Source organism: Ahaetulla prasina, chromosome 1, assembly GCF_028640845.1.
Source record: "Ahaetulla prasina isolate Xishuangbanna chromosome 1, ASM2864084v1, whole genome shotgun sequence".
NCBI classification, from domain to species: domain Eukaryota; kingdom Metazoa; phylum Chordata; class Lepidosauria; order Squamata; family Colubridae; genus Ahaetulla; species Ahaetulla prasina.
The window spans coordinates 344,127,308-344,140,954 of record NC_080539.1 but is presented as its reverse complement, the minus strand read 5'-3'; the positions used below and the strand labels follow the sequence as shown (position 1 = coordinate 344,140,954).

The 13,647-nt window shown below is 37.1% G+C and overlaps 1 protein-coding gene across 3 annotated transcripts in view; it reads left to right on the top strand.

Annotated features, from left to right (window-relative positions):
* The window catches only part of BRF1 (BRF1 RNA polymerase III transcription initiation factor subunit), a 245,247-nt gene that overhangs the window by 41,723 nt on the left and 189,877 nt on the right, over positions 1–13,647 (top strand). For 2 of the 3 annotated variants that reach the window (XM_058162879.1, XM_058162878.1), the window contains exon 3: positions 3,627–3,800. In XM_058162879.1, the coding sequence (XP_058018862.1) occupies positions 3,627–3,800 (174 nt within the window). The remainder of the gene's footprint in view (positions 1–3,626; positions 3,801–13,647) is intronic. The other variant, XM_058162881.1, reaches the window with a different exon arrangement.

Genomic DNA, 13,647 nt, shown 5'->3' with positions numbered 1-13,647 from the left:
GACTTTCTTTCAGCTTGAAAATTCCTTATAAATAGTAGATCGGGTTAGCTCTCTGCTTATTAATGTTTTGATATCTAGAAAGCATAGATATTTCAGACAGATATTCCTTGCAGTTATCATTTTATCCTGCCATATTAACTTCTGTTTCTTTTTGTATTCCTATATCTGATTAGAAAAGATTGTACCATGGTTATATTAATTGAAGTTTATGTTCTATGTAAGTAACCGAGAATCTTAATTGTGGCAGGGTAGATATTCAAGAACAAAACTTTTTTTAAGCAGGAGTTTTATATTTAGCTTGATCCTCAAGTTTTGTGAAAAACTTTTGTGAAAATAAAAAGATAGCTGAAGGAGAAAAAAATAAACAGGAATGAAAAGATGGAAGGCAGAATTCCTGAGTTTCTTGCTACTTATGCAAAGTAAAAAAAAAGTATCTATTCTATTGTAGCAAGACTCATTAAATGCTAAATGTTTTCAAAATCTCAGTCTTTTGGAACATGTCATACCCTAGTATAAACAAATAATTAGACTTCGCTAGTAGAATATATTTATTGATAATTGTATTACAGTAGATACCATGCACAGGCATTGAGATTTATATATATATTCCTTGTGTCACATGTATGTATATAAAAATACATCTATGCCACTAGCTGAAGTGATCATTTAATGCAGTTTGCAAGGAGTTAAAAAAGCATAAAACTGCAAGAAAAATACATTGCTTTGCTTGCAGAGTTGAATGGAATGGCATTTCATTACAGTCAAGTGTTAAATTACAGTATTTCTCATATAAGGAAAATAAAGGTTTTACCATGCATTACAAAATTGGTGGAGAGAAAATATTTCTTCACAGGAATTAGTAAGCAGTCAGTATGTGGACTGTAACATAGCAATCATAGCATGTGTATTTTCTTTGTAAGTTCATGTAGTTGTTAGTTAACTAACTTTGTTAGTTTTGTGTGGGAAGCTCCAGCTCAGTGCAGCCTCCCAACACAGCTGTATGCAAGAATATATATATCTCTGCGATCACATTACAGTTTCTGTGCTAGTTTCATATTGTTTCATATTTGGAATAGGTTTTCATCTAGCAATTTGGAAATGTTAACAGTCCTAAGAGAAACAGCTGCTCTGTGGCCAGCAGGAACAATTTCTTGTTGGGCTTGACTTAAGATAAGAAACATATTATTTTTTTGAGTTTAAGATATATGAATGAGAAAAATTGTGGGTCTACTGGTCTATGTTATGTTATGATAGGGAAATTAACAACATTATTGCTTATTCACTCAGACAGCTTATTTAAATTACAGATTGACACAATTCAGAATAGCTGGTTTGTTGTTTATTTTAGAACCTACTGCAACTTTGGCACATGTTTAAGCAATGCTTAACTTAATTCAAAAAATAACGCTAGAATTTGGGAATAGGAAATTGCCATTTCTTATTGGTGTTGGTCTTATCTGGAAAATGGCACCAATGGAGCCTGGATTTCCTAAGGCCTCTTAAAAAGGGATTTGTATAGAGACAAATATACAGAGAATCTCCAGGTGATTCAGTTAAAGCTTGGTTGAATTAAATCAAAGTAATTAATTACCAAAGAAAGCAAATGAATTATTTCCCAGCAGTTGGCAGTAGTTTAGAATATGAATTGGAATGACTAAGCTGTTTTGTTGAGTATGTATTAAAATTATATCCATAGGCTCATAGGCAGCAATTGATTAAAAATAAGGTTTTGATAAGCAAGGTATTAAATGCAGTATGTATGTACCCCATACCAATCAAATGATGCTTAAAATAAAGAACCAATGAATTTTTTCCGTGGTATTAATTAATTTGAGCATAAGCAAATTATAATTCCCAGGACATAAGTCATTTTCTCTGCATAAAGCTACAAGAATAGTATTCTTGACAACAGAGACCAATATTTCAGCAAGCTGTTTGATTAGAATAGACAATAAAACATTGCTTATCTTCCACCTTATGCATTTTTAAGCCAGAGTTCGCCAGAAGGTTAGGTGGAATCAATTGATAACATCCTTGGATGGATAACTTGCAATGTGTAGCATTTCAAACTCAATACAGTTTAGCAACACGTAAAAGCCTCTCGCCCACCCCACCAATCATTAGGTGTCGGTCCTTAGAGGTAGGCAAGATCAAGAAGTAGAGGCAACAGATATTATAGGAATACCCTATATTATTATACAATAATAGTATCTTGAGAATTTGTCAGTTTCTCTCTGCCCCATCTTGTAATACCATCTGTATGAAGCAAAATCAAGGCAGAGTTACTTTGACCTTTTTTTTTCATGCTTTCCACTTTTCTAGGCCTGAGTTGTCTTACTTGTCTCCTCCCTTAATAGTTCATTGACCTCTAGGTCAGATCTATGGCGCTTCACAATATTTTACTAAGCTTGTCGATCGAAAGGTTAGCAGTTCAGCGGTTCGAATCCCTAGTGCTGCCATGTTACGGGGTGAGTTCCTGTTACTTGTCCCAGCGTCTGCCAACCTAGCAGTTTCGAAAGCACGTAAAAATGCAAGTAGAAAAGGTAACAGTCTTCCGTGAATCTTTGGCGTTGAGTCATGCCGGCCACATGACCACAGAGACTTCTTCGGACAGCGCTGGCTCTTCGGTTTTGAAACGGAGATGAGCACCACCCCCTAGAGTCGGCAATGACTAGCACGTATGTGCGAGGGGAACCTTTACTTTACCTTATTCATCTTTTTCTAGAAACCACAAATCTTCTATGTAATCTGGCAGATGAACTCTTCCCAAAATATGAATGTAGGGAGGGAACACTACCACTACAAGAAAAACTTGTAGAGAGCACAATTTTATATGGACAGATTCCCCCACTTGTGGTATTGTCCTACTTGTGGTTGGGGTTCTGCAATAGGAAAATGTGCTTTTCCAATGCATTATATCAAAACACTTACTTTGCATCCAAATAAACATGGGATGTTTTATTAGAGATTGTGAAGTATATTGCAGTCTGTTTAGTTATTTTCAAATGAAATGCTGTTGCTGCTGAACCTTTGTCTTGTTTTTAATCTCGTAGTGATTAAGATGTTGGCCTAGAAATCAGGAGACTGTGAGTTCTAGTTCTACCTTAGGCACAAATGGTAGTTTATCTCTCAACTCAATCACCTCACAGGGTTGTTGTGGAGAAAATAGGAAGAGTGTTATGTATGTTCACCACTTTGAGTTACTTATAAAGTAATAAGGGTGGGATAAAAATCAAATAGCAGTAGCACTTTGTGCTTTATAGTGCTTTACAGCCCACTAAGCAGTTTACAGAGTCAGCATATTGCCCCCAACGATCTGGGTCCTCATTTTACTGACCTTGGAAGGATGGAAGGCTGAATCAACCTTGAGCCTGGTGAGATTCGATCTGCCAAACTGCTGGCAGCCAGTGATCAGCAGAAGTAGCCTACAGTATTGCACTCTAACCACTGCGCCATCGCGGCTCATCTAAATAATAAATTAGTAATTTTTTTACATTACATTTCTAATCTTTAGAGTATATTGCTTCACAGTTAAGAATAAACTAAGCATATAGCTTTATTAGTTTTTAATTAATCATAAAAATGCTTTGCAAATGGTTTATAATTTTTGTTGTTGTTTCTTAAAGGAAAACGCCAGATCCATCATTTGGGGAACCAGCTGCAACTAAATCAACATTGTCTTGATACAGCCTTCAACTTTTTCAAAATGGCGGTGAGCAAGCATTTAACCCGTGGGAGGAAGATGACCCATGTCATAGCAGCATGCCTCTATTTGGTGTGTAGGACAGAAGGCACTCCACGTATCCTTTCACTGTTTGGCAATCAGATAATTTCAAATGTCTTGGATATTACTAGAACTTTATGAATAGATTATTTTCATATCTGTTAAATCAATGGGAAACCATCCCAAATTGGATAAATTAAACAATTGATGGAGATAATTCATTAGATTTAATGACAATTAGGAAAATATATGGGTCAGAGACAGGCTATCTGATTAGTTTATATCAGTGGTAGTCAATCTGGTCCCTACCGCCCACTAGTGGGCGTTCCAGCTTTCATGGTGGGTAGTAGGGGTTTTGTCTGATACTGAAGCACTTTCCTTTTTTTAATTTAATTGACTTTAAAAAAAATTTCATAGCATTATTTAAAAACATTTTAATTAGGTTTTCATAAAATTCCCTGTGACAATTGAAATTTCTGAAAATATACTATTTGTATCGCCCGCGCATAAGTTCAGTTCATGTTACGTAAGTGAAACTAAATGGCGCTATAGTGCAACCGCAAACAAAAGCGCCTCATCCCAGAATAGCTCACACATCTCCCCCCACACCACCCAGCTGTAACAGACAAGCATAGCTGGTAGCTGGCGCCCCCCCAAACCCAATCCACGATGCGCGAGAGGCATGCACAGATGACGATATACGCACATTACTGTGGAACTGGTGGGCGGTTAGAAAATTTTACTACTAACAGAGATACAAAAGTGGGCGGTAGGTATAAAAAGGTTGACTACCCCTGGTTTATATCATAATGTGATTATTTTTCAGGAGAATGTACATCTGTGACCAATATTAAAGTTCTAAATCCTGAGAGACACACAAGTTCTGTAGGAACTTGTTGACTAGGTAACATATGACCAGTTCTGATCCTGTATAGGTATACTTAAGAATGATTAAATAAAAGATGTAATTATGACAAATGCATTCTAATTATAAGAACTGTGTGATTGATCTGGAGTCTAGTCAAGAGTTTGTCCTTTGCGTTAAAACTCTGCTTCTGCTGAGCAAATGTTTATTGTTTGTACCTTATTCTGTTTTAATTTCATAAGCCTGCTTTTCATGTAGCATTATCTTGTTCTGTTCGATTTCTGGGTATGTTTCCATTTTCCCACATTATTCTTGTTAATAGTGAAATTAGATTCTGATATCCAGACAGATAAGACATCAGGGTAATTTGAGACAAATATAGAGACCATATTCTTTACAAATATATAATAAGCAAAAAATAATCCTGCAGAAATCTCATTGAGTTGAAGGTGAAACAAAATCAAACAGGAAAAGGAAATGGTAGATACAAAATTAATATAAAGAACTATAGGAAATATTATAGAAGACAAAATAATAATAAAAAGATGTGTTGTACCTAACACATCAGAAGTTGGGAAAAATAAAAAAAATATACCAAGGAAGGGAGAACAGAGAAACTAATGGTCGTTGCGTGGAGAAAGTGAATTTATTACATTATCCTTGATTTATCACATAATCCATGGAAAACATTATTTATTTATTTATTTATTTATTTATTTATTTATTTATTTATTTATTTATTTATTTATTTATTTATTTATTATTTAAATTTTTATACCGCCCTTCTCCCGAAGGACTCAGGGCGGTTCACAGCCAGATAAAAATACACAATAATATTACAATATAAATACAATTAAAATACAATTAAAAAACTTATTCAATTGGCCGAGATTAAAAAATTTAGGATAAATAATAAAAAACCCATTAAAAAACCCATAAATTTAAAAACTAATCCAGTCCTGCGCAGATGAATAAGTGAGTTTTAAGCTCGCGACGAAAGGTTCGGAGGTCCGGAAGTTGACGGAGTCCTGGGGGGAGTTCGTTCCAGAGGGCGGGAGCCCCCACAGAGAAGGCCCTTCCCCTGGGCGTCGCCAGACGACACTGTTGCGCCGACGGCACCCTGAGGAGTCCCTCTCTGTGAGAGCGCACGGGTCGGTGAGAGGTATTCGGTAGCAGTAGGCGGTCCCGTAAATAGCCCGGCCCTATGCCATTGATCATTTACTTGTAGAAAAATTTTAGGTGGTTTGGCTATTGGCAATATTTTCTGCTTTTTAAATTCTCCTTGATCCAACAAACCATTCAGAATATGGGGCCTTTTACCCTTCCTTATTTTCAGATAGGCCAGTGGTGGCGAACCTATGGCACACGTGCCAGAGGTGATACTCAGAGCCTTCTCTGTGGGTATGCAAGCTGTCGCCCAAGCTTAGCTCTGCAGTGCATGTGCGCTCACCTCCCACCAGCCAGCTGGTCTTCGGGTCTCTGCTGCGCATGCATGGGGGGGCAGGGTGCATGGGGGGGGAGTGCGCATGCACCAGGGGCAAATGTGGGAGTGCACACACAAGTGCGGGGGTGGGGTGCAAGCAGTGGGTGGGTGCATGTGCATTGCATTTTGGGGGTTCATGCACGCTTTGGGCACTCGGTCCGGAAAAGGTTAGCCATTACTGAGATGGGCTGTAGCTTAAAACTATTTCCCTCCCGTTGATTGCACCATTTCTGTGGTTAGATACCTTTTTCTCTCTACTTGAATTCTAAGGCATCCCAAAATACTTGAATTTGCACACATGTTCATGCATCCCAGAGTTGTTAGATATGGCTGTTAGGGCCACAGTCCCTCAGACTGGGAGGTCTCCAGAGGACTGCTGAAAAAGTAGGTGGTAATATGGCAAGAATGCCTGGACCACTATTGATAATTGGAGCTTGACAGAATCTTTCTTCTTCCCTCCCTCCCTCCTGTTGAAATAGACTTTCTAGTTTGTTACAGCAAATCTTATAAATTATTGTATCAGCTTTTCTGGAGAAAAACTCTATTCAGTACCAAATCAGATAGTGTTTTTCCTGCAGTAAATGCATTTCGCATTAGAAAGCAAACTTTGTTACAATTCATTTTTTTAACATTTATTTTAAAATGTGAACTACATTAATTTAAGATTCATTTTGCTGTTTTGCTTTAAAATGTTTGAAATATAGAAACATTTTAAAATATTCATTGCCAGTAGTGTTATAAAGAGTATTAAATGTGCACTTTCAGTATACAGATAGCCCCCTATATTATGTTGCAAGTTTGTTCTGTAAGGCTTCACATGGTTCTATTTACCTGCCATGTTGCCAGGTGTCTGGATTTATGTAGTGCCAGACATAATGTTAGCTGTGAGGAGAACTTCTTCTTCATGTGGCAGGTCAGCTTTTGATCTACCCAAGATAATTTTTGCAGGTGTGAGAGATTTTTCTTGCTTTTTTATTCTGTATTTTTGTCTATGGTTGACTGGTTTTTCTACTTTTATAATTTGGATAATAAATGGAAATGCCATATAAGTAGCAATTACCAGTTAGCTAGTATATTTTAGTTAGGGTTTCTAAGAGGGACAAACAACAAACTTTCCTCAGTTAAAAGAGAAATGTCTTATTTTAACAAGAGATAGCATTGCAGAAGTTGTCAGGGGGACTTTTCAAAAGAGAGCCATTCATCATTTTAAAAATATTTCCATATGTCTGGCAGTGCGGCAGTTATACATGCCCTCTTTTTTGACAGATGAAAATATTTAAAAAATATTTTATGCAATAATATTAGCATTTTAATATTATTTTATTGGCATAAACCGCTTCAGTTTTCCCGTTGCATTTATCTTGACATCTGGTCCTCAGAAAGAGGTAGTACATGAGAGAGGCCATCTGGCTTAGTGATTTATGTGATTCTGTTACATAAACTCGAACAGTTAGTGGAATTGATGATAATTTTGTGAACATGGGCAAGCTGGATATATTAGAATGACTTCACTTGTACAGAATTCCACTTAGTATTCCTGCTTCCTTGCTTTCCCCCAATATATTGGCTGCTTTTGTTATTGTGTATATGTCATTTAATTAGAATCAGATCTTATGTGGAATTAGGGAAGCAATCTCTCTTTCTGGATAGCTAGATACATGGAAGCATACCTATAGAGAGGGGAATAGTAGTTTAATGGGTTTCATGTTGAAAGGCTCCATGCCCAGCCACTAACACAGGGGTATCAAACTCGATTTCATTGAGGGCTGCATTAGGGTTGTGTTTGACCTAAGGGAGCCAGGGTGGGCATGGCCAGATTGGGAGTGACCAGCTCGACATAACTTGTGTTGGGGGTGCCTGTGGCAGCCCGAGTGCTCTGCCAGCGAAAAGGGAGCTCGGTAGGGTTATGCTACCAAGCTCCATTTTCACTAGCAAAGCCCCCGCGGGCCAGTTCTTCACTGTCTCCAGGGGCCAGATCTAAGCACCCAGCGGGCCGTATCCAGCCCGCAGCCCTTGAGTTTGACACCCTTGCTCTAGCATCTCCAATTAAACAGATCAGAGATCAAGTAGTGGACAAGATATTTGCAAAAGTTTTGGATAGCTGTTGCCAAGCAAAGTGGACTGTGATCCTGACAAAAGAGAATATTTGTAATGTACGGATGATCTTTGGAGTCCTTGGAGCTCTCTGAGCTTGGCTGTTTTCTTGCAAATGGTTCATTACCAAACTAGGTAACAAATCAGTGCTAGAAGAGAATGGAGTTTGTTTTATTTTTATATACTAGCGCCCTGTCAGTATTGGTGGGAGTGGTCTTGGTGCTTCCTTGATTAGGCTGTTGTTTACTGTTGCCTTGCTTGTTTGAGTTGGTATTTCTTTGATTAGGGTATGGTTTACTTCAAAATTGTTGGCCTTGTATTAATCTTGATGTAAATCAGCCTGATGATGGCTGATTTGTCTGTGTACCAGTTTCCAGGAACTCTGTAGTGGTTTTGGACTTGGTTTGGTCTAGGATGCTCACAGTTTCCCATTTGAAACTATGGTTAAGTCTGTTCATAGAGATAAACAACATCTACATACCATTCAAAAGAGACAAAGAGTCAAAAAAGGAATAAAAAGACCAAAGCACCTCTTCACCAGCAGTCAACACTAGACAAATGGTCTGGTCTGTTGAAAGGTTCCTATGATTCTTCTATCACCATGCTTGATAATGCATCTTACTGTGTGAAATGAGAAGTCATATGCTTATTCCATGTATGGTATTTTTTGGACTATAAGATGCTTCGAAGTATAAGACACACCTAACTTTTGGGGAGGAAAACAAGGGGAAAAAAATCTGCCTTTGCCTCCCAGCAATATACCTTCTTGCAGCAAACAGCCTGGTCAGCTTCAGCACATCCTAATTTAACACAAGCAGCTGATTGGCGGTTGGATTGACCTCCCGGAATACCACCTATCAGCTGTTCCAGGCTGAGGGAATTGCCACCGCCCATCATCACCGCCCATCGCTGCTGCCGCCTAGTGCCACCTCCATGCCCCCCATTTTCAGTCTCCGTGTGTCCTGTTTTCAGCCTCTGCATGCCCTGTTTTTGACTTCTGCGTGTCTTGTTTTTGGCTGTTCCAGACAGTGGGGATCACTGCCGCCACCGCCTATCCCTGCCACCTGGACCAGGCCAAAAATGAGTGAAATTGCTGGGAGGCAGAGGCTGAAGGGTAGGAGCCAGCGGGCGGATGGGGCTTCGGAAACATTTGCTGTATAAGACACACAAACATTTCCATCCACATTTTTTGGGGGGAAAGTGCATCTTATACATTGAAAAATATGGTATATCTATACTTCGTGCACTTAAAATATAACTTCTATGAATTTGTATATTTATTGAGTGCCTTCAGAGTATTTATCTTTCTCCTTAAACAATATTTTTTTTTATCCAAATGTTGCTTTCTTTCTTTTTTTTTGGTGACCATTCATGAATATTAAGAATAAGAGAAAAGTCTCAGATATGAAAGGTGGTTGGCCTAAGGGCTTGAAAGACTGTCATTAAGATGCTTGTACTACCAAAGGGACAATATTCCAGTGGATGAGTCTTTAGTATCTTGGGAATGAAATACTTTTAATTCTTTGCTAGACTTTTAGAAAGCAGGTTTATCCCTAACACTTTTCTTGTCTTAAGGTAAGGCTTTCGGAGGTGTCTTCCATTGATCAGTTGATCTGTTGATTTTGGATCCTGACTATCTTTGCAATGGATTTTGATGATACTCAACCTGTTCTGGGACTTGATCCTATTGGATTTCCCATCTACATGTTATTTGACTGTTCTGAATGTGGGGACTTCTGGCCTAAAATTCTGTACAGTCCTTTTGCTGACTTCAAAGGTTTCACTAGAAGCAGTCTTAATCATAGTAATATGGTGTAGAACATGCTGGATAAAGAATTCTAGGAGCCGAATCCATAAAACTTAGTTGCCAAGGTTGAGAAACACCTGTCTAGAAGAAGGCTGTCTGTGTATTATCCTGGAGCAAAGCTGAGTTTTTCTTTAAAGGAAGTTAAGTGTTGTTTTTATGTTTACATTTGCTCTCAACCTTCCATATAAGTTGAGGTGTTTCTTCCAGTACAGCAAAATAGAACCCTCAGATTTCATCTATACAGGTCTGTTTATCAATGAAACAATACATCTGTGAACCTTTATCTCTGGCAGAGTCTGCTGTGTAATGCTGAGGGACTCTTTGAAACAGATTTCAACAGACTGCATGACGCTATAGGGAAAAGAAAGAGGTAGAAGCTGTTATGTAAGCAGAAATGTGCTTACGCAACCACAGGTATCACTTTGTATGATATTTTGAATGCTGCTTCTTTTGGTATACCTTTAATTTCTTTTCATCATTCGCAAACGGAATATTTATTGCATTGTTCCCCAGGCACTGTGATATTTATTTAGAACATTCTTCATATTGGAACAAAAGAAAACTTACATGCTTCATCTCACTCAGAGCTGTCTAATGTGACAAGTCTCCATGATCTTAGGAGAAATCTTTTCTAATTCTGTGACTTTTATTTTCTTTGGAAATGGATTTTTGGACTATCACCTTGGGTTAAAAGGATATAGGAAATTGCTTTCTATTACTGAGAATCCTTTCCATGCCAGTGCTGTTTTTTAAATTTAGATTTTAACTAAAGAATGGCAATCTGACTTCTCCCTGACCCTGCAATTTCACTTCTGCATCATGTTGGGCGATTTACGTGCGGGAACATGTGCTATGATCTTGGCAGGAAAGTACTTGCTACTGCTTTCAGTGGTGTAACCAAATAAAGGAGGCAGCCGAGACCATTTGTTTTTAAAACTTTCAGTGGATGTTCAGACAGGATGAACTAATACTGTAGTTATTCTGCTAGGATAAGGTATAAAGTCTGTTGATAGAAGATTTTTGAGATGTGTGTCAGTGAGATTTTAATTGTGCTTGTCCTTTTGCCTTTCTTCTTGGGATTAATGATAGCGAGTAGTCTTTTTCTCGCTTATCCTCATGCAGCATTTTTTAAAAGTAAAAAATAAAAATATCTTGGAAGTTAGGGTCAATCTGTTAGTAAAATCATGGCCAGTGGCCAGGATCCTCCACCATTTTAAGGAAGATTAATAGTTGTGGATAAAGTTTATGGATGTTCAGGTTGGATTGTGTCCTGGGCTTAACTTTTTATTTATAAGTTGTTTGCTTCCTGGGCTCCTGCTCTACAAACAAGATCTGTAGGAAACAACAATACACAATAGTCCTATAAATGATCTAGCAGTGAGGACAGTTCAAAGTAACCAAGTGACATAGGGAGTAACAAGTTAAGCCAGAGCCCTCACTCATTGTCCTGATCTGGGCCACCCAACCTCTAGCAACTACTACTAACTGGGAACAAGTTTCATGATAGAAAAAGGATGAAATACTGATCCAAAAACTACCCTTCTTCCATTTTCCATGGAATAATGATATACAATGGAAAGTCAAATTGATCTCCCAGTGACTACATGGACAAAGTCATGCAGTTTACTTGGCACACTCATTGCTTTCTTCCAGGATGGTTTTTATAGTCTGCCAGTCCAAAGGCATCCTTTTGCTTGTTAAGTCTCACAATTTCTCATTGCTTAACTTCTAAAACCAGACAAAAAGTCAGAGAGAAGCTGCTATTTAACTGTCCTTAAAAGTAATATATTACAATTTATTTGCTTCTTCTTTGTGGCTTAAATAGGATTTGAATATATATGTAAGTTTCTCTGCTAAGGTCCAACATTCATTCTTGTGTTTAGTGTGTTTTCCAAATTTGGTCTTTCCAAATTTCTTACAGAGATAGTAGTCAATAGATTATAGGATTCATGGGTATTAATACAAATGTCTTGACCTTTTTTCTGTTTCTAAGCTTGATTAAAATCAAGGAGCAGTTTGGATATTGCCACAGATTCTAAGCAGTATTCGGTATCTGAAGGGCTATCTGAATTTTTTTTTAATAGTTTCACCAGTTACTTGACAATATGTGGCTAAAATAATAATTGGGTGTCATATTATTTTCCATGTGTAATGTTTGTTTTAGAAGGGAAATTGTATTGAATATGTGGATGGCAAGGGAGGGAACCATTAGGAAAATTGTTTTGAATAATGGAAGATTTGCACAATGGAAGGTATTTGGCTTTATTTCCCCCTCCCCCCCAACAACCTTTACATAAGAGCTGTAATAATGGGGCTAATATTTCCTACTTTCCTATGTTCATATCCTCACAAATTAGTGTAACCCCGCTCTTGCATCTACAATAGAATATTAATACCAAACTGTATAAATATTTTCAACATCCAGTTTATTAGTGTGTTAATTTGCTTATTGTATGTTCATGTCATAATTTTGTTGCTTCATGGATGGGGCTCATCAGGAGAAGAAAGGAAGCTAACTGCACCTCAGAAGTTCTACTTCTTTGACTTCAAAAATATTAGTAGGTGTTGGGCATAAATTCCAGTATGCTTGAAAAACTAAATCTTTTCTTTTTTATTTTAGGAAGAGGTAGGAATTGAGAAAAAGCACTAATATTTGAAAGGATTTAGTTTTGTTTTTGTGCTGATTTCATCAGTAGGCATTCTTTCCTGTGAATAAGGTGTAGCCCTTTAAAATTAAATCAGACCCTGTGAACTGGCTTGCAGACAAATCAGACCATGAAAGGGAGAAAAGGGAAAAAAAGATGAATTGAACAGGAGCCACTGAATCCAAAACGTTTGAATTATTATCAGCATTGAAACATGTTTTATATTATTTCAAAACTATATCACTTCTTTATAGACAATTAAAGAGTGTGGTTAAGAGATATGAACACTAAAATTCCAAGAACTTTAGAAAATGGGAATGCCTCATATTAACAAATCATAATTAAATAAATAATTATGTTTCTTATACTTGATGAGAATAATTCAGCAATTTTTAATGTTATTTGGAGACTTAGAGATTATTTTAAAAGGATTTCATTATGTTAGAAGTATAAAATAAAGGAAGAGACATAATGAAATTGATTTCCCCAATTGCTGCCATGTTTTGGCTGACTGTCATAATTTGTCAGTATGATTTTGGAAACAATAATATGGTTTAATGTTTTTCTCAGTTACATACCAAAATGTGTAATTTTTTATTATATTATATGGATTTATTTACAATGGGCTATAGCAAAAAATAATACTCTTTTATGAAGGAAGGACAGCGCCAGCTTAGTTTTATGATCTTGGACTGGTAATATATATTCATTCTCTGCTCATGAGAATTATTTTTCTGTTGACTTAGTGGAAATACTGATTAATGAGGTCAAGGTTTAATTTTGCTGTTAAAAGCTGACTTTTAAATAAGTGTTCTAATATGTGATTCCTTTCCATAACACACACACACACACACACACACACAAACGCACACACACACAGTATACAAATGTTTTAAAAATGTGCATTTGAAATTTATATCTCTATGCCGTAAAAAAGTGTTATTGATTTTTGCACTGATTATGTTATTTAGTTAATGAAATGTTTTAAAGCGAACACTCACGCTCAGAGAACACTAAGGTCTTCATAGG